This window comes from Nicotiana tabacum, chromosome 9 (genome assembly GCF_000715075.1).
Source record: "Nicotiana tabacum cultivar K326 chromosome 9, ASM71507v2, whole genome shotgun sequence".
Taxonomy (NCBI): domain Eukaryota; kingdom Viridiplantae; phylum Streptophyta; class Magnoliopsida; order Solanales; family Solanaceae; genus Nicotiana; species Nicotiana tabacum.
Window position 1 is genome coordinate 27,127,515 of NC_134088.1, and position 25,660 is coordinate 27,153,174.

General features: G+C 36.7%; 2 protein-coding genes across 3 annotated transcripts; both read left to right on the plus strand.

Annotated features, from left to right (window-relative positions):
• LOC107821000 (protein NUCLEOLAR FACTOR 1) lies at window positions 1–21,247 on the plus strand. 2 transcript variants are annotated; one of them, XR_001656034.2, is made up of 26 exons: window positions 1–190; window positions 294–419; window positions 589–709; window positions 1,409–1,497; window positions 1,767–1,956; window positions 2,621–2,756; window positions 10,251–10,374; window positions 11,418–11,518; window positions 11,638–11,769; window positions 13,711–13,791; window positions 14,453–14,634; window positions 15,271–15,343; window positions 15,802–15,861; window positions 15,978–16,016; window positions 16,105–16,193; window positions 16,314–16,378; window positions 16,516–16,562; window positions 17,591–17,650; window positions 17,953–18,024; window positions 19,150–19,179; window positions 19,276–19,370; window positions 19,507–19,612; window positions 19,824–19,886; window positions 19,964–20,026; window positions 20,131–20,257; window positions 21,133–21,247. XR_001656034.2 is itself a non-coding variant. In XM_016647382.2 (25 exons), the coding sequence occupies exons 1-25, from the start codon at window positions 160–162 to the stop codon at window positions 20,203–20,205; spliced, it is 2,250 nt and encodes a 749-aa protein (XP_016502868.2). In that variant the 5' UTR covers window positions 29–159; the 3' UTR covers window positions 20,206–20,463. The 2 variants fall into 2 exon arrangements, 1 of the variants encoding a protein (XP_016502868.2); XM_016647382.2 differs by lacking the exon at window positions 21,133–21,247 and having other exon boundaries at window positions 29–190; window positions 20,131–20,463.
• LOC142164197 (cytochrome b561 and DOMON domain-containing protein At5g47530-like) lies at window positions 20,938–25,660 on the plus strand. The gene is made up of 4 exons (XM_075221565.1): window positions 20,938–21,247; window positions 21,764–22,210; window positions 23,815–24,078; window positions 25,097–25,660. The coding sequence occupies exons 1-4, from the start codon at window positions 21,044–21,046 to the stop codon at window positions 25,376–25,378; spliced, it is 1,197 nt and encodes a 398-aa protein (XP_075077666.1). The 5' UTR covers window positions 20,938–21,043; the 3' UTR covers window positions 25,379–25,660.

Genomic DNA, 25,660 nt, shown 5'->3' on the forward strand with positions numbered 1-25,660 from the left:
GTTCAAATAACACCTTCGGCGGCGCCGTCTAACCGGTCGAAATCTTACCCGGTTCATCAAACGCCACACAACTTCGCAAAAATTTCAGACAACCTTAAAACCCTTCTCTTAAACCCTTCGAAAAGAAGCAAACTCTTTTCCTCATTGAATTGCAGCACAATGGGCAACCAACGATTTGGCAGAAAACGAGGTTGTTTACTCCTCAATATCAATTATTGTTTTTGTTTGTTTTGCAACTTTTTTTTTTAACTTATCCGTTTTTTTTTTCTTTTCGTGTCTGAAATTTGGTATAGGCATTAAGAGAAGAGTTGAACTGAAACCTTTTACAAAGAACGAGAATAAGAATATGATGAAGAAGAAGAATGGTCGATTTGGTAGAGAAGAAAAGCTCAATAGAAGCCCCTCTCCAAGTGTCTCAGGTAAACTCATTCAAACCATAAATGATTGTGAAGAAACTCGTAGCTGTGATACATGAAATACGATAATCAGAGTAATAAAAAGAACCGATTTTTCCTTGTTTGTGTTCTGTTATTTGCCGAAAGTTCTCATTTTTTTAAATCTTTTTCTTTTTGGGTGGTGGGTTAATAGCTGATTCCGGAGAAGAAAACTCGGAGATAGAAGAAGTCGAAGCACAAAAGGAACAACAAGAAGAAGAAGTTTTGAATTATAAGGAGCCAACAATGTATGACAGTTTGTTGGAGTCATTGAGGTAAAAAATATAGTTGCTTGTATCTGTCAAATACTTGTGATGATGGTTGCTTGAATTGTCAAATGCAGGTTTTATTTGTGGAAGAAAATGAAAAGTTTTGAGTGTTCTGTATTTGGTTATGTTTTTTATGTTAAACTATCGAGCTCTATATTCTTTAAATTAAAGCAAAGTCGACATCTTTGGTACACAAACAAAGTTACAACACATAATCCACCACATAAGGTACTTTAGGAAAGGAAGTATCTTCTGATGTGAGGAACTTTTGCATTTCCATTCTCTGTACCTTATCCAACTATTAGGCTTGATAAGCCAGTGAATTAAGATTTGTTGCTGCTTCAAGGCATCATGATTCATGAGGATTGTGTTGTTTATGTATCCTTTTTATGCGTCGAATTGGGTACCTATAAAGTAATAATGGTTTTGCAAATAATTGCTTATGCTTTTGTAAAACAACAAAAGTATGCATCAATTCAAACTAGTTGAGGCCAATTATATGAATCTACAATATTGATTCCGCTCCATTTACTTAGTTTCTTTGTGATTGCTGAAATTTTGTTGGATTATTAGGACCTTCTTGAAACAATGAATTCTAATGGTTGTGGAATGTGACGATCATCTCCTTTTTTCATGTATTTTGGAACCATTAAGCTGCTTGTGATTATATCATGAAAATGGTTTGTGAATTGCGTGCAATTGTAGGACAAAACGAGAAGAATATAACACAGACTCAGAAGAAAATGAAGATGATGTTGAGCAAGCTCATGGTGCGTCTGATGATGAAAATGAAGGTAAGGTCTTCAGGACTAGTGAGAATTTCTGCATCTTACTCTTAGTTGTGTGAACGTTATTGCTGGATGTTTTATGCTCTTTATTTGCTCTTACATTCCATAATCTTTGAGTTCCTTAAGGTGGTTATTTCTAATTCTAAGTTGTTTAGGGCGAGACCGGGACTTTTAGCACATATAAGTAAGATTGGAAATGAATGGTCTTTCAGAAATGTCAACTCTATAGCTGATCTTAAATTCTTTTTTTCTTCCAATTTTGTGTTTGGAAATAGGCAGTGATAGTGAGGCTTCTAGACTTTGCGAACCTGGTGCTAGTCTACATGGAGGTGGTCTTGGTAACCCAGTGGGACAGATTGGAGGTACCGAAACTGACGACGATGATTCGGAGGCCTCTGGTTCAGATGAAGAACAGGAATTGAGAGTCATTGGTCAACCTACCAAAGGGGCTTGTGCTAGCACGAGGTCCGACTAGTTTTAATTGAGTTTGTCGCCTTTTGTTTTATTTCCCTTTCATGCTCAAATAATTGTGTTTGTTCACTTGTTTATGTTTCATGATTTTGTTGGATTAAATTCTCGATATAATGCACATGTCTCTTCCTTTGGGAACAAATCAGAGTACATTACTTGTGCAATATTACTGCCAGATTGCTATGAGTTTCAGATTTAAAAGACTGGGAGAGTGTTTGGTTTTGGTAGTGTCCACTTGCTTTAAATGTTTGGTTGGCTGAAAAAGACTATTGGACAAAAGATATGTTAACACTGTATTATAGTATATGAACATCTACTTATCATAAATAGTTAATTAGTGGAAATATCTAAATGCTTCATTGACAATCCATCACAGACAAGATGCAGTGAATCATGTGCCATTCTGAATCGGTTGCTTCTTTTACTCTTAAACTGCATTCTTCCACATGAAATGTGCACATTAGTGATGGTTTTGTTGTATCACTTGCTCCTCAAAGTTGTCCTGGTTTGAAGGAGAAGATAGGGTAATAATAATCTAAAGGCAATTGGACTGATCCAGATCCAAAGCTTGTACTAGGTTGATGGTTGAGGAAAGATTTTATAAGTCAGAAGAAGTTATGAAAATTCTTAACCTAGTATGTTCTTTCCATGCATGCAGCTCATTTCACTCTCATTTGGATCACAAGTTATCCAAAGAAGAAGTTGACATGCTACAGAAAAAGAAATGGACTTACAAATGGGTGGTAGACATATCAAATTGCAAGTGGAGAGGGACAGGCGAATGTTTTCTGAAGGTAGCTTTGGCCTTCTTTTTTTTTAAATATTGCTATGCTTCCTTATTCTATCGTTGATTGTTTCATAGCGCTCATACCTGTCTTCGCACTCGGTTGTTGTAGTTCTCCATTCTTTCATCTCTTATATTCTGGGCAGAAGATTGTCACGACCCAAAATCTAACCATGGTCGTGATGGCGCCTATCGTGTTACAAGGCAAGCCTATTTTCCAAAATATTTCTACTAAACCGATTATAAGAATTTAATAAAACATTTCCAACATTTGAATTTCTCATAAACTAAATCAACTCTAAATATAATATAGAAAATACGGAAACGAGCCCCAAACATCGGGGTGTCACTAAGTCATGAGCGTCTAAATCTATGAACTAAGAAATGAAACTGTCTAACTGTCAATACAATCCAAAAGAAGAAATGATAAAAGGAGTAACAAGGTCCTGCGGACGCTAGCAGCTACCTTGCAATCTCCACAAATACCCGGCCTGAACTCAACGATCGCCGCGCTCTAACTCACCTGAATCTGCACATAAAGTGCAGGGTGTAGCATGAGTACAACCACCTCAGCAAGTAACAGAAATAACTAAGGAACTGAGCAATAGCGAAGAGCTAAGTAAAACAATCCAATTATTTATTTTCACAATTTAAAAATAAGCAGAAATAAATAGGTAAATTCCATAACTCTGTAAATTCCACAAAGAAGTTTAACAGATAAATGCAGCAACAACACAAATAAATACAACCTCACAGCAGTGTCACTCCATCACTCATCACTCACACTCAGCACTCAATACTCAAAACACTCTGCGCTCACTGGGGGTGTGTACAGACTCCGGAGGGGCTCCCAAAGCCCAAGCGCTAAGCACAGACAACTCACGTGTCATCATATCAATACCTAGATCCGCACGGTCAACTCACGTGCTACGCGGACAACTCACGCGCTATGGTATCAATACCTGGACCCGCACGGTCAACTCACGTGCTACGGTATAAATACCTGGATCCGCACAGTCAACTCACGTGCTACGCGGACAACTCACGCGCTATGGTATTAATATCCTCACAACCATGCACTCGGCCTCACTCAATCATGTACCTCACTAGCCTCACCATCATTAATAATAAGGGAACACAACCCGCATCGAGTATCACCGTATATTAGCAATTAATAGAGACTGAGGTAAACATGTACAATAATTTCTATGACTGAGTACAAATAATGTGAGCATGAATAAAGCCTAAGCATGATCTCTAACATGAAAGCAAACAAGTTCAACAACAAATAAACACATAACCACAAATAATAGCCATTAGGCCTCACAGCCTCACGGGACGGACCAAGTCTCAATCCCTCGTGGTGCACACCCACACGCTCATCACCTAGCGTGGGTATCACTTCCAAGCAATCACGTGATGTCAAATCTCCGGATTTATACCCTCAAAGCCAGAGTTAAAACTGTTACTTACCTCAACAAGATGAACCCAACGTCGAGCAAACTAATCAATACTCAGGAAATTTCCACTCCGTGCGTATCCACCTCTGAATGCCTTCTTGTCTCCTCAATTCAATGCCAACGATCCGAAACTGAAATTCACCCCTTAATGATAATACAACGATCTACTATACTAAGCAACTTCAATCTACAATATCAACATCCATTGGGACCAATTTAGTAAAAAATCCCATAGGTTCATTGTATTCATAAATTTCATCGCCAAGATTACCATTCACCTTCTCTCTTATTTTCTCAAAAGTACTATTCATGCCATGAACAAGAATTTTATAATCCAATCTTTCAACCATTAAAACTTGTAACAAATGCTTCAAATACTTCTAACTACTCATAATAAACGAGTTTGAAGCATTGGAATTACCTCTAGTAGATCAATCTTGAAAAATCACAACTTTGGTGATTTTCGTGTTCTTGAGGATTTGATGATGAAATCTTGTATTTGGATGTAAAAATGATGTTAGAACTCATGTATATTGAGTGATAGTCAACCCAAAACATCATTAACAACTTACCTTGGTTGATTGGACTTGACTTGAGCTCAAAATTGCCCCTTCACATCAAGAACCCTAACCCCCAAATACACAAAATACCCTATTTACCCGACCTTGTATTTATAGGCCCAGATTTCTGGGTTTCGGATGCGGACCTGGACGCTATGGCAGCACTTCACTGCCAGCCTCTCTTTCGGACGCGGCCTCGGATGCTTCGCATCCGCAGGCTCCTCCGCTAGCCTTTGGTAATTTGGTCATAACTTCTTGTAGGAATGTCCAAATGACAAACGGTTTGAAGTGTTAGAAACTATACTCAAAGACCATTAATTTGATAGGTCATCCACCACATAACTCCTTATATATATATATATATATATATATATATATATATATATATATGCTCGTCCAAAGTTTGGTCTTGTGCGTACTCATTTGCAACTTTAGTCTATCATGAAATTCTCAACTTGACTTGCACTGAGGGCTCTCCCTAGACCCCACATCACTTATAATATGACTCGTACACTTATTATCATATCTAATTGATATCAATTCCATTAATAGACCTCGTCTTCACACAAAATAATATAATTAGTGCACATCGACTTTCTTAATAGCGCTTAAGTACTTCAAAATTTTCCGGGGTGTTACATTCTCCCCCATTTAAGAACATTCGTCCTCGAATGTTTCACAAGTCACTTCTAAGAATAGAGTTATCCTTATACCTCCAACCATTATACATAGGAACTCATGACTACATCAATCTCATACTTCCTTTCAAAAATTTCAACTTACTTATGGCCCTTAAAATTTGGCTTTCTTTACAAATTCGTAAAAATTTTGGCAGAGTTTCCCCTGTAACTAGGTCGTCCACCTGCCAGAGAACCCCAATGGCTCAAAACAAATCCGTCAGGACTGAATCCTTCTAACTCAACCAAGCTACAAAGGCCACCAAAAACCCAAGGACATTGCCACAAAACACCTATAGAACTCATTACCTCATACACACCCAAAGAACTAATCATACACATTACCATGCCGATCCAACCTACTACCAAGATGTCCTATCTACCCGAGTCCCTTCTGAATTACCTTCAAATTGATACTTTGCCCCGCCATAACGCCATAATCCTCAACCCAGACTCACCACACGAGACCCAAGCATAAAACCACACCGCCCTAAGGCTCATAAGCTGCTAAATACTCTCTTAAATATCCCCCAAAGTACCACAAGCACGCGCTCATACAATCAACACCTCAGTGCTTAAGCTACAGTCAAAAACCGGCCTCATGTCCTCCAGACTGGCCCAACATCAACGCACAGAAATTACATCTCGCACCTCATCCAGGGAATCACAAGCCGTTGATGCACAACTGATACCGAGCGCTCATGTTCGCATACAAATGCGTGGAAGAAATTCAAATAGTTACACTTCAAGCTGAATCATTAACGCACGAAAAGAATTCAAGAATGTGAAGTTTTCCTAAAGGTTCTGCAGCCTCTCGAAGATAAGTACAGACGTCTCCGTACCGATCCGTAAGACTCTACTAAACCCGCTCATGACTCGTGAGACCTATGTAACCTAGGCTCTGATACCAACTTGTCACGACCCAAAATCTAACCATGGTCGTGATGGCGCCTATCGTGTTACAAGGCAAGCCTATTTTCCAAAATATTTCTACTAAACCGATTATAAGAATTTAATAAAACATTTCCAACATTTGAATTTCTCATAAACTAAATCAACTCTAAATATAATATAGAAAATACGGAAACGAGCCCCAAACATCGGGGTGTCACTAAGTCATGAGCGTCTAAATCTATGAACTAAGAAATGAAACTGTCTAACTGTCAATACAATCCAAAAGAAGAAATGATAAAAGGAGTAACAAGGTCCTGCGGACGCTAGCAGCTACCTTGCAATCTCCACAAATACCCGGCCTGAACTCAACGATCGCCGCGCTCTAACTCACCTGAATCTGCACATAAAGTGCAAGGTGTAGCATGAGTACAACCACCTCAGCAAGTAACAGAAATAACTAAGGAACTGAGCAATAGCGAAGAGCTAAGTAAAACAGTCCAATTATTTATTTTCACAATTTAAAAATAAGCAGAAATAAATAGGTAAATTCCATAACTCTGTAAATTCCACAAAGAAGTTTAACAGATAAATGCAGCAACAACACAAATAAATACAACCTCACAGCAGTGTCACTCCATCACTCATCACTCACACTCAGCACTCAATACTCAAAACACTCTTGCGCTCACTGGGGGTGTGTACAGACTCCGGAGGGGCTCCCAAAGCCCAAGCGCTAAGCACAGACAACTCACGTGTCATCATATCAATACCTGGATCCGCACGGTCAACTCACGTGCTACGCGGACAACTCACGCGCTATGGTATCAATACCTGGACCCGCACGATCAACTCACGTGCTACGCGGACAACTCACGCGCTATGGTATTAATATCCTCACAACCATGCCCTCAGCCTCACTCAATCAATATCAATACCTGGATCCGCACGGTCAACTCACGTGCTACGTGGACAACTCACGCGCTATGGTATAAATACCTGGATCCGCACGGTCAACTCACATGCTACGCGGACAACTCACGCGCTATGGTATTAATATCCTCACAACCATGCACTCGGCCTCACTCAATCATGTACCTCACTAGCCTCACCATCATTAATAATAAGGGAACACAACCCGCATCGAGTATCACCGTATATTAGCAATTAATAGAGACTGAGGTAAACATGTACAATAATTTTTATGACTGAGTACAAATAATGTGAGCATGAATAAAGCCTAAGCATGATCTCTAACATGAAAGCAAACAAGTTCAACAACAAATAAACACATAACCACAAATAATAGCCATTAGGCCTCACAGCCTCACGGGACGGACCAAGTCTCAATCCCTCGTGGTGTACACCCACACGCTCATCACCTAGCGTGGGTATCACTTCCAAGTAATCACGTGATGTCAAATCTCCGGGTTTATACCCCCAAAGCCAGAGTTAAAACTGTTACTTACCTCAACAAGATGAACCCAACGTCGAGCAAGCTAATCAATACTCAGGAAATTTCCAATCCGTGCGTATCCACCTCCGAATGCCTTCTTGTCTCCTCAATTCAATGCCAACGATCCGAAACTGAAATTCACCCCTTAATGATAATACAACGATCTACTATACTAAGCAACTTCAATCTACAATATCAACATCCATTGGGACCAATTTAGTAACAAATCCCATAGGTTCATTGTATTCATAAATTTCATCGCCAAGATTACCATTCACCTTCTCTCTTATTTTCTCAAAAGTACTATTCATGCCATGAACTAGAGTTTTATAATCCAATCTTTCAACCATTAAAACTTGTAACAAATGCTTCAAATACTTCTAACTACTCATAATAAACGAGTTTGAAGCATTGGAATTACCTCTAGTAGATCAATCTTGAAAAATCACAACTTTGGTGATTTTCGTGTTCTTGAGGATTTGATGATGAAATCTTGTATTTGGATGTAAAAATGATGTTAGAACTCATGTATATTGAGTGATAATCAACCCAAAACATCATTAACAACTTACCTTGGTGGATTGGACTTGACTTGAGCTCAAAATTGCCCCTTCACTTCAAGAACCCTAACCCCCAAATACACAAAATACCCTCTTTACCCGACCTTGTATTTATAGGCCCAGATTTCTGGGTTTCGGATGCGGCCCTGGATGCTTCGCATCCCCACTTCACTCCTCTTTGAAGGTCGGATGCGGACCTGGATGCTATGGCAGCACTTCACTGCCAGCCTTTGGTAATTTGGTCATAACTTCTTGTAGGAATGTCCAAATGACAAACGGTTTGAAGTGTTAGAAACTATACTCAAAGACCTTTAATTTGATAGGTCATCCACCACATAACTCCTTATATATATATATTATATATATATATATATATATATATATATATATATATATATATGCTCGTCCAAAGTTTGGTCTTGTGCGTACTCATTTGCAACTTTAGTCTATCATGAAATTCTCAACTTGACTTGCACTGAGGGCTCTCCCTAGACCCCACATCACTTATAATATGACTCGTACACTTATTATCATATCTAATTGATATCAATTCCATTAATAGACCTCGTCTTCACACAAAATAATATAATTAGTGCACATCGACTTTCTTAATAGCGCTTAAGTACTTCAAAATTTTCCAGGGTGTTACAAAGATCTATTAGGCTATGCTCAAGTAATATGAGTTTGGTAAATAAATAAATAGTGGTCTGTGATTTTCCTTACTTCATTGCAGAATTGTTGGAGCAACACATATCTTCGCTGGACCTAACATCCAATTTAGTGGAAAATTTGCCGATAAATCTATAGAGTATTTTTTATCCAAATGATTTGGAAGTGGTGTCCTGCTTAAAATCTTCTTGGATTTATTTGCCTATTTTTCAAAAGGAACAGAAAATAGTTCATGGGCAGTGCGTCCCTAGGGCATAGTTTAAGTGGCAAATGTTGAATACTTAGGTCACATGTTCGAGCCCTGTACCATGCGAATTAAGTGTGGTGTTTAATTGGAGAAGGGTAGAGGGGCGGGCCCCTTATCCCTGAGTTTCCATGGCTGCGGTTAGTCCCAAGGGTTGGCCCCAGAGGGATTTCTTGTTCATCCCAAAAAAAGGGCTTTTTTCACTTTTAGCCCGCGCCAAAAGCTATTTACATTTGGTAGCCGAAAACGTATATAGAATTTGTATAATTTTTGTATATAACATACAAAATGTATATATATACAAAATATATATATATTTTTGGCTATTATTTTAAGAGCGGCTATACAATGTCATTTTCCCCCCAAAAAAGTAGTTCATGGACAGTGCTGTTGCCGGAGGTTAATAATTTTTGTCCATCTGGTAGGGCTTCCATTTTTTTCTAGGGTTTTTTAGGATTGTGGTATCAATTCTCATTTTGCATCTGCCTTTCTTTAGATCCTTGTCAATTCCAATTATTTGTGTCAAGCTTCAAACTTGAAGGTGCGGTAATACCCTAATACTTATTGTAGTGCTTGTCTTGGTACTCTGCAGTTCCTTTATGAATTTCTCCTTTTAATATCCATTAGTCTAAACTTGTGTGTGCGTTCTGTTGTTTCTTTTTGGGATAAACAACTTAAGCCTGTTAAGGATATTGACAATCAAGAACTCTCTTTTCTAAAATATTACTCCCTATATTTGTATTGAGTTATATGTGTACTATGTTTTTGATGCTTAATGGATGAGTTTAGGTCATATTTTGTAGGTGACTGTGTTAGGTTCACAAAGGAATGTCTTTTGTTGCATTGCTGAGTAGAGGCAAACCTTACAATACCTAACTGCACTGCTCTATGCTACATCAATAGTCAATACGTTCAACGGTTTTAATTTTATGCTTTGCTTTTCCACAACGATCTTCCTATTCAAGAAGTTGCATAGCTATTCTGCAGGAGCTAGACGGCTTCTTATTTCATGGCTTGAAGCCGACACTATACAAGCATTGGTTAGGTATCTATGAGAAGTCTGGAGGGTCCGATTTTGATTCATCAAAGCAGAGATTATTTTTCTCCCTCTGTAAGTAAAGCCCATCAAGTTTGTTTTGGTCATTTACTCGTATTAGATTTATCAAATGTATGTTGTCTGTGGTTTGATGATTGGTGGATAGAACTATGTGCCTGTTTCTTAGTTATTTTGCAATGACTTGTGGAGGATGTATAAATCGCAGTCCGCAACCCTCAGAGCAGATCATTAGTGCGACTCCAGCACCCGATTTCTTTCAGTTTGCCAATCAAAGTGGTTGTATCACTTGTTTCCTGATGTTTTGTGGTTCTACATTGATAGTTGTGGTTTAATAACACCATGTATTTTTGTCTGAAGTAGTGCTTCCTATTAGGTGTGATTTAGTGAAGTTAAAGTAGAGCATGGTTATCAATAAAAGTAGAGTAATGGATTTGAGTTAATCTTGTGGCGAAATTAGAACAAGAAGAGATCGTTAACGGTATAGAGATGTCCTAGGCTGCATTATCAGCTACTGTGTCATTTTGCGGTGAAAATACTTGTGGAGTTGTTATATGTATGTATTTGATTTTGTAAATTTTACACAACTGGAATTGTTCCAAGTGCAATAATTGTATACATGTAATTGGGCACAGCAAAAAGTAAACAAAAATGAAAAATAAAAAAGGATGGAGGAGGGAGAGTGTGGGTGGCTTGGTGGAGGATACAGGATCACCAGATTGGAATCTTCATAACAAACCTCAGTGTGAGCCCATCTTCTGCAGCTTTTTGCGGGCAGGTTTGCCAACTACGCGACACTTATGCTTGTGTATTGTAGTAGGCCTGGTGGATTGGTCGAGATGAAGGCAAGCTGGTCCAAATACTATAATTAACCCCCCAAGGAAAAAATAAGAAGACTAAAATGCTTCACTACTCTAAACTTGACTTATTGCAAAAAAGGTAAAATGCTTGACTATGTATTCATACTTGACTTATTCTTGCGGCGCCGCTTTTGTGGTTAACCTGGTGAATTTTATCTTGCTGTCCATGTATTACTTTCTGTTTCTTCGTTCTGCTATTTATAAGTGTTGTAATTGCTATGACTTCCTTCATTCATGTAGGCAACAGCTACCGGGATATTTTGCACCACAACAAGAAACCCTTCTATCTCAAACGTCTAGAAGAAGATTCAAATACCATGGATGCTTATGTTATGCATTCTGTAAGAGCATCTGCTAAACTTCTTTTCACCATAATCTCTTTGTTCTATTTTGCGTGATGTAGTTCATATCCAAAATTGCAACCATGTCTTGATTATTTTGAGGGAATCATGTTATGCAGCTCAATCATATATTCAGAACTAGGGATCTTGTAAAGAAGAACGAGGCGAAACTTGCTAAGCTTCAGGAGAGTGTGAAAGCAGATATCCTTAATAATGAAGCTTTTCTTGACCGTGGCTTTACTCGCCCTAAGGTATGTACCTATTTTTGTCGTTATGCTTCTGAAAATGAAGTCGTGAGAAATAGACACCTGTTATGTATGTTATGCCGATTCTTTATTTGCCTTGACGTACCCGTTGGACGGGTGTGATAAGGGGTTATTATAGGGTTGTGAGTATTTTGGGTGTGATAAGGGTCAAGGATGTGAGTACTTTGTGCTGATTCTTAAAAATACACTAGAACTAGCAAAAAAAACTTGACATACTCGCACCAGATATTTCCCCACACCAGTACTGGATACGTATCCGCGAAGGAATCCATGTGATGTAGCTTGGTAAGTTTTGTTGAAGGTGCATCGTTGTCTAAATTTTAGACAATCGGGGCTTTGATGTGTGAAATTGAGGTTATTCTTAGAATTATATTTGTATATGGTAGTGTAGTTATTTCCTATTTGTGGGGAATTGTGTGACTTGGTTAAAAAGAGAAAATACCAACCTACTCTTCGTACCTGCACTTTCCTGACATTACCTTTTGTATTGTCTGCTGAAGTTCTACTCTTAAATGCTATATCATACATCATAGTTATGATGGAGTTGGATTATTGCAGAGGAGACTACTTGAAGTACAACTATAACCTTCCGATCCTGCTCTTAGTCTTTTTGAAAGAGATACTTCAACGTATTCCACCACTGACCCACCTTTTATGCGTATCAATCCTGATAGTTGGGTTAGCCTTTAAGAAGTTGAACCACAACATTTCCCATTTCCAAAGAATCAGAAATACCTGATAAAATTTCTTTTTCGACTAGGATCGATAGGGCCTTTTAATGTGTTAGGCACATGTGGTATGCCCTTCTAAATTCTTTTTTCGTGACTTGGTAAACGTGCCTCCTTAAACCCCTCACGAGGGACTAACAGTGGCTATTCCCACTTCTTCTCTCGGTGATTCAAACTTCCGACATCTTGGTTCGAAGTGGAGTGCCCTTGCCACTAGAGCAACCTCTCTTGTTGATATGTCCTACTTATTCTATGATCCTAGTTCATTTTCTTCTTTTCTGCTTATATATTTCACTTGTATTCCAGCTGGGCGGATTAATGATCTCTTAAAAGTTTTTCCACTTCCAATCACCCTCCACTTCCAATCAAGAGGTTGTGAGTTCGAGTCACCCCAAGAGCAAGGTGGGTAGTTCTTGGAGGGAAGGATGCCGAGGGTCTATTGGAAACAGCCTCACTACCCCAGGGTAGGGGTAAGGTCTGCGTACACACTACCCTTTCCAGATCCCACTAGTGGGATTATACTGGGTTGTTGTTGTTGTTAAAAGTTTTTCCCAATTAGCTGCGCCAATGGATCAGATCCCTATGGATAAGCTTATTCCCCTCTGGAGGTTCAGAATCCACTACCTTTAGTCATTTTATCATAAGATTTTCCTTATTCTCTGTCCCATAGAAGGGGAGCCTTGGCGCAATGGTAAAAGTTGCCGCCATATGACCAAGAGACCTCTTACACAAATGCAAGGTAAGGCTGCACCCAATGTGGTCCGGCTCTTTCCCGGACCCTGGCATAGCAGAGGCTTTGCGCACGGGGCTGCGCTCCTGTCCCCCTAACATTAACTACCTGCTCAACTCTGTCTTTAGACATAGCAAAAGTACAGTTGACTATCACCTGAGTCTTAGGAATTAACAGTACTTTTGAGTTCCGCTTACGGCTCTATATTCTGGATTTTAATATGAGCATGATCAATTTTCAAATACATTTCTTGGTGACAGGTTGGCTTAATTTTCTTGATGAACGTGCTTTTTTGGTTAGATCTGTTGTTTAATCTGTACCAATTTTTGTACAATGATCTTGCATTTCCTTGTGGTCGTTTTTGTACCCTTATCATTTACGAAGCACTGTGAAACTTATAGTGGTGATCATTCTCTTGTGATTGGTTAACTTGTAAGAATATAGATCATTTTCTTGTGATTGGTTCAGGTTTTGATCCTTCTCCCTCTAGCAAGTGTTGCATTTCGGGTAGTCAAGAGGCTGATCGATTTGACACCTCCTAAATACAAGGTACATGAGCTTTTCCACTTTTCTGAATTCTCATGCAAAATATATCAGCAGTGCCTTCCAAGATTTCTGCATCAGGTTCCATTAAATGCTTTTATTTTTAATAAGATGAAATGCTTTGACCTTGTTGGAGTTGAGCAAGAGTGTTGTTGCTCATGCTGTTGCTGCTTGACCTAGAAATTTATGTTAGTTGCTGCAAAGTGCACAAAACTTTGCCTAGTAAGATATTATATTGACTCGTGTTGGGGATCAAGCAACTTGCCATAGGCACCTTGCCATCGTAAGATAACATATATCAAGTATGTGCTATTTCATTTTTCGCAGCAATATGCAAACTTCTATTAATCAGTTTGCTGTAAAACGGAATTACATGTCTGATCTTGCACAATGTAGCTACTTCTAGAAGACTTGATCTATGGCCCTGTCATTTTAGGGCTTGATGTGAATCTTTAGATTTCTGGAAAAACGTATTGACCTTGTTAGATGTGAAATAGTTAAGACTTAGAGAGAATCATAAAGTGGAGCCCATAATTAAGATAAAGACATTATTCAGTTAGGTGCCACTTAACCAAGATCAAGTTGCTTATTTTGGCATCATGTAGGCTTGTTTTAGACGGCGATATTGCTTCTTCAGACTATATTAATGTGGTGTTGATTCCCTCAGTCTAATGTAGAGGAGCGTGAACGTTTCTATAGAGAATTCGGGGCTGGAGTAAGCGAAGACAAGGAGGATGAAGATGTGGTCGAAAGCACTGAATCAAAAAAGAGCTTAAAACCATCTGATTTTCAAGCATTATTTGGGGGAAATAACAATGATCATTTCATGCTTGGAATTAAGTTCACCAGGTATATTTCTCAACTCTGGTGAAATTGCCCAAACACTTACTGCATCATGAAAGCTGCACTTCTTTTTTCAAGTGCTTTTCGACTTAGATGCTCTATATATTGCTGGTAAGCGTTACTCAATGGAAACATAGTTTGCTCACTTTATTCAGTCATGAACAATTCGCATAAGTACTATGTTATTATGCAAGCAGGTTCCTATGGGAAAAGTTGAGTTGGTCTATCTCAACTCCCTGCATGTCATAGTAGTCCTTGATACACATTTTGCTAAATAAAATCACAATTTATAAAAAGGACGAAGTCATTTAATGAAACCCATAATTTTAAAAATGTCATGTATGTTCATGGCCGTATTGTGGCTATATGCTTTTACTTGGTTTTAATCTAAGTAAGCTTTGCCTACCAATTCATGGATGTGGCACATAGTTCAATATGGAATATATGCAATACGTGAAGATGGATAAATCGAGACACAATCTTTTCTTACAGAATAGAGAACACTCATAAGTTAATGAAACTGTGTACATAGATATGAGTAACTCCACTGAATATATCAAAATTTTGGAGAAATCCATATGGAGCATTTTTATGGTCATTGTTTTTCCTAATGCAAAACATATGCATGTTTTTTTATTTTAGGAGGAGCATAAAGTTGTACGGTGACTTCTACTCGTCAGACATGATTGTTGCTTCCCCACTTGGCCTAATCACTGTAAGTTTGCTAATACATACACTTGTTTGATTCTCATTGCTCTTTGTCATTTTATGGTGTTTAGATCTTTCATAAAATCTTTGATTCTCTCTTATGTTTGACGTATATAGGATACTTTTCCGGAATACAGAAAATGAAAAGAAAGTTATCTAAAATTCAAAGCAATAAGTTTATATGATAAAGGGATCTTGAAAATTGTCACCTCTTGACTGATTTTTTTTTTTTGGGGGGGGTGGGGGGGCTTATATCTGTAGTATGCTATACAGGGCTAAGCAAACATCATGCGTTGTTCTGTAGCCTCAGAACTCTGTTCTTGTCATTTCTATACCCTGTTTCAATATATCAACAGATTTGCTCAAAGCTTGTTCTCTTATGCTAACACTCTGCAGCTCTACTCTATAGTAGGAAATTGTTATAAGTTAAGCTGTGACTAACTTCTTATCGATTTATTCCTTCAGAAAATCGGGGAGGCAGAAATGTTTAAGGAAAAAAATGTTGATTATCTTTCTTCTATAGAGGTAATCTTTGTTTGTATTGTGATATTAGTTTGGAAGTTTATGGTTTGTGCTCTAATCTTTTTTAGTAATGCTCATTACCTTTTTATCAACTAACGGTATAATTACCATTTGAGCAGATTCTGATTGTTGACCATGCAGATGTCATACTGATGCAGGTAGTTTGAAAGTTCATCTATGCCCCTTGGAATGATTTAGTGTATGTCTACATTTTATTATCTTTTGTTCATATTTTTATACTCGCAGAATTGGTCACACGTGAATACAATTGTTGAACAATTAAATCGGATACCTTCCGAGCAGCATGGAACAGATATTATGCGCATTAGGCAGTGGTATGCTCGTAAGCTGCTCCTCTTTTTTTTGCCTTATTGCCAACTTCTGTTATCCATTAGAACATGTTGCAGAGTGATGCTTTTTGCTAATAATTTGCTTTTTGTGAATGTCAATTCTAGGTATTTAGACGGTCAAGCGCCATTCTACCGCCAATCTATAATCTTATCTTCTCATATAAATCCAGGTAGTTCACAACTTTTGTGTGGTGTTTTAGGCAGTGAAGATAGATGCTAATGATACAATCTTTAAATTCTGGTATCATTCTTGATAATTGTTTTTAATTAGGGCCTAAGAGCTAAAGTTATTTTCTGTCCTACGCAGATATCAATGGGTTATTTAACCATCATTGCCTCAACCACGAAGGAAAGGTCTGTCCATTTGGCATTGCATAGAAATAACAGCCCTCTTTTCTCTGGTGACAATGATTTGAAACATTGGGATAGTAATAACCCACCTTTTGACAGTTCTTTTTGTCATCCCCTTTCCCTCGGTTATTACCTCTGGTGTTTGGTGTATCATAAGTTGGTGAGTTGGGGGAAGAATAAGTATTTTGGGCATTGTTTGAGCATCTATCGGGAAAAAGATGTATATGCTTTTTAGAAGGGTACAAATTATTCTTGATCTACAAAAGAAAAAGGGGACAGGAATTATTGGTCCACTTGTTAAAGCAAATTACTGGACCAGTCTGATAGAATTATTTTGTTCACCCAAATTGTTAAGACGTTGATAGCCTTGTCATCATGGCTGAACTAAATTATTCGCCCATTAACTGCTGATTTACAGCTATACTTTGAAAGTTGTAATATTTTTCTTATAACCAAGAAATCCCCGAGGACCCGTGATGCACGGTTCAAAACTTGGTAGATAATGGACCTACCTAACCCTCTACCCTTTACTCTTAAATACCGGACTTGTCTGCAGCAGGGTCCGAACCAGGAAGTGGGTCTAAACCACACATCACTGGCTGCGCTCTTATCACTAGACCAAAGCCCTGGCGGCACTTTGAAGCTGTAATTTTAGTTAGTTTTTTTCCTGTGATTGAAAACATCCTCCACTTGACTTCTCCATTCCTCCTTCCAGTAGCATTGCTCTATGAGGATGATATACGTGGCTAAACTTATGGAAAATGATGAATAAATTTCCATTATACAATATTTTCTAATTAGTGGGAGATAAAAATTGTAATGTGAGTTTAATATGTAGTTCTTCTTACTTTATTTTGAGTTTTGAAGGGTCGCATACATTTGCTCTTCGAAAATATAACATAAAATACGAGAAAGTGGCTAGAAATATCCTTTGTACTGTCCAAAATTATCAATATGGAATTCCAGCATGCTTACATTCTGAGGATGCTTAGAAAAGAGAGATATTGCTTATCTAAGTGCTGTATTTTCAGGTCAAATTGGCAAGCGAGTATAAAGGTATTTTACCAAAGGTAGTACTTCAAATAAGGCAGGTGAGTAATAAAAGTATGGTCTTATAGTTATGTTTAATATTTTAGCATGAATACGACCAAATTCCAGTGTAAGAATTTCAGTTTATCAAAAGGAATACATCAAGTTTTGTGTCTGTAGTTATGTCACTTTTTGATTATGTTGATAATGTGACTACCTCATCTAAAATTATTAAGTTTGAATCTTGTCTGGCTTCTGTTTTATTTTATAATTGCTGACATGAATTTGATTAATCATGTTCCTGTGGAAGTACTATAGATTCCTTTCTCTGCTTATGGGTTTTTGCTATTTCTCAAACTTGCAGATTTATGAGCGTTTTGATGTGAAGACTGCAGAAGATGCTGATGATGCTCGGTTTGACTATTTCACAAAAAAGGTCTGTTATCCTTCTGCATTGTCAGTCATTTCTCGTCATGATGACCTGAGTCAAAATATTGTGGTGATATATTTCCACAAGTTCAGACATAAAGCTTGCTCCGCCTTTGACAAGATGGAATGTATTTCTAAACTGTTAAAACTGATATCCACTTTTTGTTGTTGTAGTGCCTGTTTGTTTTCTTCACCTATATTAATCAAAATTTTGTCAAATTCTTTAATCCATCCCCCCCCCCCCACCAAACGCAACACAAAATAAAGGGAAAAAATAATGAGAGTGCAGATAAGAAGTCTCCAACGGAAGTGAGTATGTCATCGCTAAATGGATGATCAGTAATCTGAATAATAAGAAATAAGCTCCGTAATTCATGTCAAACAGCACCTGATCTTATTATTGTATTTTGCTTGAGTTAACATAACTACTGTCCGACTGTCTGATCTGTTTAACTCCATTATTTCTGCTGTGTTATAGAGCCACCAAATGATTCATCCTTTTGCCTCTAATTTTCTTAGATCCTATATTGTCATTAATATTTTATATCATAAGTTCAACTTTTTTCCCTTTTTAGTGATGACGCTAGAGATAAGTCAATAGCAATTTAAATTCGCTGCCGTCTAGATGGGTATGTATCAGTGTAAATGATTATTTTGCCACTTGATACTCTAATCATTTTTCTTGTCTGTATAAAACGTTTGTTTCAATTTCAACTTGATAATCTAAAATATGTTGGTGTATATAGACTAAAATTTTATTCAATACAATCGCGGTACCTCCCATTTCTTCTTTTGTCTCCTGGGCTGTTTATGATCTGCATTTGTACTATTTTTTCGATGTAAATAGAGACAGTCTTCTTTCTTTGGTAATTGTCATTTACTCACTAGTTATGGAATTGTACATTATTCTGTGCATGTGAAAGAATTTGAGCATCTAGTCAAATAAGGCAATAAATGGAGTAGTCCGAGATCTTTGTAAACTCATATGGCATAACTATATAACCACACACCCTTCTACACGTGTAACCTGATTTTGTAAAGTTAATATCATCATCAAATCAGTTGGTCTTACAATAGTGATGTTCTATTGGTGTATGGTCAAATCTCACACTGGTGAAGTCTGTTGTTTCAGGTGTTCCCCAAGATAAAGGATTCCATTCAGGTATCATCATCTGAGCTCGAGAAACAAATTCATTTTTCTTAAGCATTCAGCTGTATGAGAAATTGTCTTTCCTTAATTATTTTTTCTGTTCTGCAGGGTGGTATAATGCTATTTATTAGCTCTTACTTTGAGTTTATCCGAGTAAGGAATTTTTTGAAATCACAAGAGGCATCCTTTTGTTTATTGGGAGAGTGAGTAACATCTTGTGTTCAAATTGCTTTGCATTTCTGTGTATAAAATCGGATTTTGTGATCCAAGTGGTCTACTTGTTATTATATGAGTAGGCTGTTCTGGTTTTAAGGTTCAGTTGTTTGTCTTTGCTTCTAGGTACACTGAGCAGAGTGATATATCTCGTGCACGAGTGTGGTTTTTCAACGAAACGAAAAAGATTATGCTTTACACTGAAAGAGCTCACTTCTATCATCGATACAAGGTTCTCTATCTTGAGTGCTATTCATGCTCCCTTACTTTCTCCACTCTTTTTCCTGCTCAATTACACAGCCATTTGGCAGTTAATGTTGGTATTGATCTTGTTTTCTTTCACAATTATCGGTTGTATATCCTTAGATTCCTCTAAAAGATATTATCAGTCTTCTTTTATTCAATGTCTGCATAATAATAATAATTATTTTCCTGGAAATTAGATACGTGGCATCCAGAACTTGATCATATATTCACTTCCAGAGCGGAAAGAATTTTACCCAGAGGTGATCATCTCTACTTCAACTCTCCAATTAGGATTATATGGTAGTTCACATAGTGATCTATTTCATTTCTCGTGCAGGTTGTAAACATGCTACAGGGGTCTGCTTCCACTGTTCTATTTTCTCGTTTTGACCAGCTTCGGGTATGACTTCAAATTCCTCGTATATAATTATGAGTTCATTCGTATCTTGTATGAATGCTTTTGTCAATGTACCGTCTCTTAAATTTACTTTCACTTGAATTCAGCTTGAGAGGATTGTTGGCACTGCTGCTGCAAAAAGGATGATAACATCGGACAAGGGTGTTTTTGTCTTCTGTTAAAAGTGAAGTTGTTTGGCCAAGGAAAAGTCCTGCTCTCAAAATTGTGAAATTGGTAACATTATTGAGAATTGATTTGTTTCAAATGTTCTTTACATTACAAACCTTTGAACTCAGTCCCTTCCCTCCCAGAAAGCATTTTTGGGGCGAGTCAAATGTGGCTACCTAGTGGTTTACATGGAAGGTGTTTTAGGACATCCTTTAAATGGAATATTATCCACTGTATTTGTGTTTAGTATGAGCTTTTTTCACGATTTGCCACCTCTTTTCTAGTGACGAAGGTCCTTTTTTTATTGGTTGAGAAAGAAACGATTCTTTACTTTGATATAATTTACATTCTTACTTATACGACCTTAGCTGAAACAGCTTCTTAATTCTTCTTTCAACAACCCAAAGTAAAATCATGAAAATAACTTGTTCAAAGACAAGTGGAAGTCTTTGCAATTCCATTATATATACTGAATAGTGAATACGTGAAACACATTAATGTTGGAGTATGCAATAAAGTGTGAAGCGTCTCACTTTGGTAAAAGCATTTTATTTTAAACAATAAAAGCAACAAAAAGAGGAGTAAAGTAAGTACCTAGGAAGAGTAACTAAAACACTGCTTTAAGCCTCACACTTTGTTCCCAAAAAGAACATCAGATATTATCCAAAAAGTGAGAAAAATGAATAAAGAAAACAGAACAAATACATTACTTCTTTTTAACTCCAATTTTTCTGACTCCATGCAAAAACTCATGGAAAATTTTCCCCTTTTAACTTGGGTTGGCTCTTATATATACTGTCCTACCTTGAGGTAGAAACAGGAGAAATAGAAAAGGCCAATAAAAAAGTGAAGATGTCTCCATCTTGTTTAATATTTTTGGTCTCAAACTCAATCTTCCTTTTGTCTTTATTTTCAATTACAATTCATGCTCATCGTTGCAGTGATGACTTCTGGTCTGAAGCCCTCAGCAGAAATCTAACGTTATGCAAGAGGTACGAACATAGCAATGGGGTTGAGTTTGCATGGAATTTGGAGAACAACACTCATATCCTCCAGGTTAAATTGAACTCATTACTTTCATCTCGATCATAAGCACATGCACACAAAAATAAATTATGTTTGTGATTATATATTTAGATTAAATTCATTGTATACGCACACTAACATTGTGTAATAGAACTCCTTTTGCTGTAAATTAGTTACACTGCAAGTACATATACATAAATTTGTTGAATAGTAGTTCAAGGGGAGTACTTTTGGCATAACTGGTAAAGTTGATGCCATGTGACCAGGAGATCACGGGTTCGAGCCGTGGAAACAGCCTCTTGCAGAAATAGAGGGTAAGGTTGCGTACAACGTACAATAGACTATTGTGGTCCTGCCCTTCCCCGGACCCCGCGCATAGCGGGAGCTTAGTACACCGGGCTGCCCTAGTAGTAAAAATGATTCAAAAGTCGTGTTTGGCTGCGGTTCAAATCTCAAATGTGACCTTTTTTTTTTTCTTTTCTGAATTCCCTTGTCAAATTCCTGATTCTGCCACTCCTGACTAACTATAAATTCTGAATTCGCCAGGTAATGGTAGGAGCTAAATTACAAAGTGAAACAGGATGGTTAGCCTGGGGTTTGAACTTTGGACCAGAACCAAGAATGGTGGGGACTCAAGCTCTTATTGGTATCAAGCAGATAAATGGTTCATTTCTTGGTGACAAGTACAATGTCACAGAATATATCAAAATAGAGTGCAAATTGTTACCTTCTCCTATTGATTTGAATGTAAGCAAATTGAGGTTTAGTTCTCTGAGTTTTCAATATCACATAATAGAAGCAACTATACATCTTCCTCAGTCAGTTAGTATTTCAAGAATTAATCATGTTTGGCAAGTTGGAAAAGTTGCAGCAGGAATGGAACCCAAGATTCATGATAAAACTCTCCATAACTATGATGGCACAGAGACCATTGATTTGGAGACTGGCAAATCTTTACGTTTTAGAGCTGCTAAACGTCATCATGCAAGAACTGTAAGCCTAATTAACTTTGGATCATTCTTCTTAATTACTCTACTCTCTTTTTTCTCTTGGTACTGACTGTTTAAATCTGCATTATCTTAAAATGCTTTAGCAGGTTATCTGTCTTATTTTCTATATTACTAATCTCACTTATCATGAACGATTGTACGTAGTAATTGTCTTTCTTCGTAGCATGCATGCATGCAGCCTTGAAACTATTAGACATAAGGAGCACACTAATGAACGGTAAGGGGTCGTTTGGTCCAAACTCCAAAACAAGGTTATCCCACGATTATACTCTTACGGTTCGTTTGGTACGCGGACTAAATTATTCTGGGATTATAATCCTAGTACTAATTTATAACACATGAGAGATAGGATAAAATAATCCCACATTTGATGGGATAAAGTGAGATAAGATGGGATATCCTGGATTAAGTTTGGGATTAAATTTATACCTTGTTTGGTTGGCGGTATAAATTTATCGCAGGATAAATTTATACCTCAAACTAAACAAGGTATTAATCTTATCCTATATCTTATCTCACCTTGATTATAACTAGAATTATAACTCAGATTATAATTCCACCTTCTATGTGGGATAAATAATCCCATAATCAGTGGAGAAAGCATGATTTTCACCAAAGGGATTTAAAAAATTTAAAAAGCTGGCACGCAAAGAAGTTAATGGGATTCAACATCTAATATATATATATATATGAGAAAAAAATTGGCCTTACATAAACAGTGTAATTTTCGGGGCTGAATCCCCTTTCGCCCACGTAGTTCAGCTCCTTCCCATGATTTTGGTATAAATTTTATCATGCATTTAGCTAATACTCACAACCAAATACTGAAATTTATAGTGAGATAACCCCATAATTCCTGTAACAAAACGTCTCCTAACGAGTGCTTTAAAGTTCTCTTTTTTTCCTAGCTTCTTCTTTTTCCCAAAATTTTATTTAATTAGAAGCTAAAATGTAGAAATTCAAAGTTTTAGAAAGTACTTTAATTTACCAGAGACCCCATACTACTCGATTACATTTTGTTAAGTGGTATAACAGATTGATGTTACGTTTCTAAGACGGCTTTCAAGCCCTTTTATCAAAAGATGATAAAAATTAAGTCCTTTAATTATAAGATTTGATTTCGCCATAATATGATTTTTTTTTTTTTCTCTCACAATTACGTACTCTTATTTAATACTTATAACTAACCTTAATTTGGAATTAAGGCGTAAAATTTTAATTAATTACTGTATTATTTAATCTTGCTTAAACCATTTTACCTGTGTATTTTTCTTGTAAACAAATCACAATTTCCATTTATTTCTGAAGCATTAACACACAGGTATCTAAAATCAAAATTTTGTAATAGGTCACTCTTGCATATACCAAACATATCAAGTAGTATCTATTATTAGATATTGAAGCGCGCTCGACTATTTAAAACAGTAATTTTTTGGGGATTTTACACATATAGCTGGTTGAATTCAATGTTTACTTAATCTAATCGGTATATATAAACTATACACGATAATATACAAATTATATATACATCTGCCAATTATTTAGATGAATTTCTTTTGCTTAATTATATTATTTTTGTATATGCAGGCTCATGGAATACTTAACATTATTGGTTGGGGTGTAATCCTTCCTATTGGTGTGATAATAGCGAGATACTTCAAAAAGGGACCAATACAATGGAATAAACATGATGAATGGAAACATGCTCATAAGACATGTCAAGCATTTGGATATATTATTGGTGCAACTGGTTGGGGACTTGGACTCTGGCTTGGAATTTCTTCCAAATATTACTCTTTTCCCAAACATGGAGCTTTTGGCATCTCCATCTTCACATTTGCCACCCTACAAGTAAAACACACTCTCTCTCCACCTAACTTATTGGAAAAAATTTTTATCTACGATCAATGTTTACATCAAAATCTATCAATACAATAAAAAAGAAGTAAACGGAGAGTTATTTTTTAGTTTTTAAATGGAATATTCGTTATCATAATAAGTATTCGATTAAGAGAACTATTATCGCGCTAAAGAGCATGCTCTTCCTTATGGTCAACCATATTAATTATTATATTTGTTATTTTTCTTCCAGTGATGGATAAAATGCTTCCGTTTTCAATAAATCTTTCACAAACTCTTTTAGTACTAACCATAGTTTATTAATAGTATGTACTCTCATATCAATCTATCACTTAACCATGATAAACTAATGGATTATATTTTGTGTGAACACCATGTGTAGGTTGATATTTTTCTCTTCATTGCATTTGCCCCGATCCCTCCATTTAAAGTTACTATTTCTCCATGCCTTTGAAATGATTCACTCGTATAAAGTGGCAAGATCATATTGATGTCTAATCAAACATGACTAACGTGGGATTTGAAGTTGGAGTGCAGAGGATAATTTTGTAACTTTTTTTCTCTCTAATAAAGTCATTACTCCAATTATATATACTCTATGAATAGGGATAATATAAAAGTTCTTTTACAAGAACGGGGTATGTATAAGTTAAATACTTCTGATAAAATCTCTTTAGAGAAAGGATTTAAATAAAATTAGTATTAAAAATATTCATTCTACGTTCTTCCTAATTGAAGTTTAGCGATTTCAATAACTTAATCCATGATATACACCAAAAATGCATGGCCAGAATTAGGGGTGGATGGGGTTCATTTTAACTGTTTTCGTCGAAAAATTAAATTGTGCATATAATATTTAATTTCATTAATCTTACGTATATATCTTATATAATGAATTCTCTTGGTTTTTTTTTGCATATTTTTATTTTTTTGATTTCTCTTGATGAAAATCTTATTACCGCCACTTGTCAAATATCTAATTAATTATTTGGTTAATTTTTATATACAGGCGCTGGCACTGAGATTAAAACCCAAAAAAGACGATGAACTTCACATATACTGGAGTATGTACCATCATTCTCTAGGGTATGCATTACTTGCAGTGATTTGTGTCAACATATTCAAAGGGATAAAAATAATGCAAGAAGACAAGTGGAGACCTGCCTACATCGCAGTTATTGGCTCTCTTACTTTCATCTTCTTAGTCTTCGAAATCATCAATTGGCTCCAATTCAAAGTTGAACAAAAGAACGAGAAAAAAAGACGATATTCGCCGACAAATGAAAATTGACACACAAGGAAAGTAATTCTAGTATTTCATGACACACTATAATTCTTCTTCGGATAAAGCCTAATGAAAAGCTCTTTTGGGTGTGCGATAATGGTTAACAATTTAAGTAATTTCATGAGCGCGAAAAACTTTTCCAGATTTAATATTTTATGTTTATTACTATTTCTTTTTCATGTTTGTAACTGAGGTCCTAGTGCTATCGTTTTCATCAAAAACAAAACGCCCCTCCCCATATATATGATGTTTGAGATTCAAAGCAATCACTAAGTGAATTATATCTTT

What these genes read in the sequence shown, in the direction of transcription:
- LOC142164197 (XM_075221565.1), top strand. Translation starts at nt 21,044, where the DNA reads ATGTCTCCATCTTGTTTAATATTTTTGGTCTCAAACTCAATCTTCCTT. An exon ending in AACGTCATCATGCAAGAACT is followed by an intron (nt 22,211 to 23,814) that starts GTAAGCCTAATT and finishes TTGTATATGCAG; the next exon opens with GCTCATGGAATACTTAACAT. An exon ending in TCACATTTGCCACCCTACAA is followed by an intron (nt 24,079 to 25,096) that starts GTAAAACACACT and finishes TTTTATATACAG; the next exon opens with GCGCTGGCACTGAGATTAAA.
- LOC107821000 (XM_016647382.2), top strand. Translation starts at nt 160, where the DNA reads ATGGGCAACCAACGATTTGGCAGAAAACGAG. An exon ending in TCCTTTTGTTTATTGGGAGA is followed by an intron (nt 19,371 to 19,506) that starts GTGAGTAACATC and finishes CTTTGCTTCTAG; the next exon opens with GTACACTGAGCAGAGTGATA. An exon ending in GGAAAGAATTTTACCCAGAG is followed by an intron (nt 19,887 to 19,963) that starts GTGATCATCTCT and finishes TTTCTCGTGCAG; the next exon opens with GTTGTAAACATGCTACAGGG.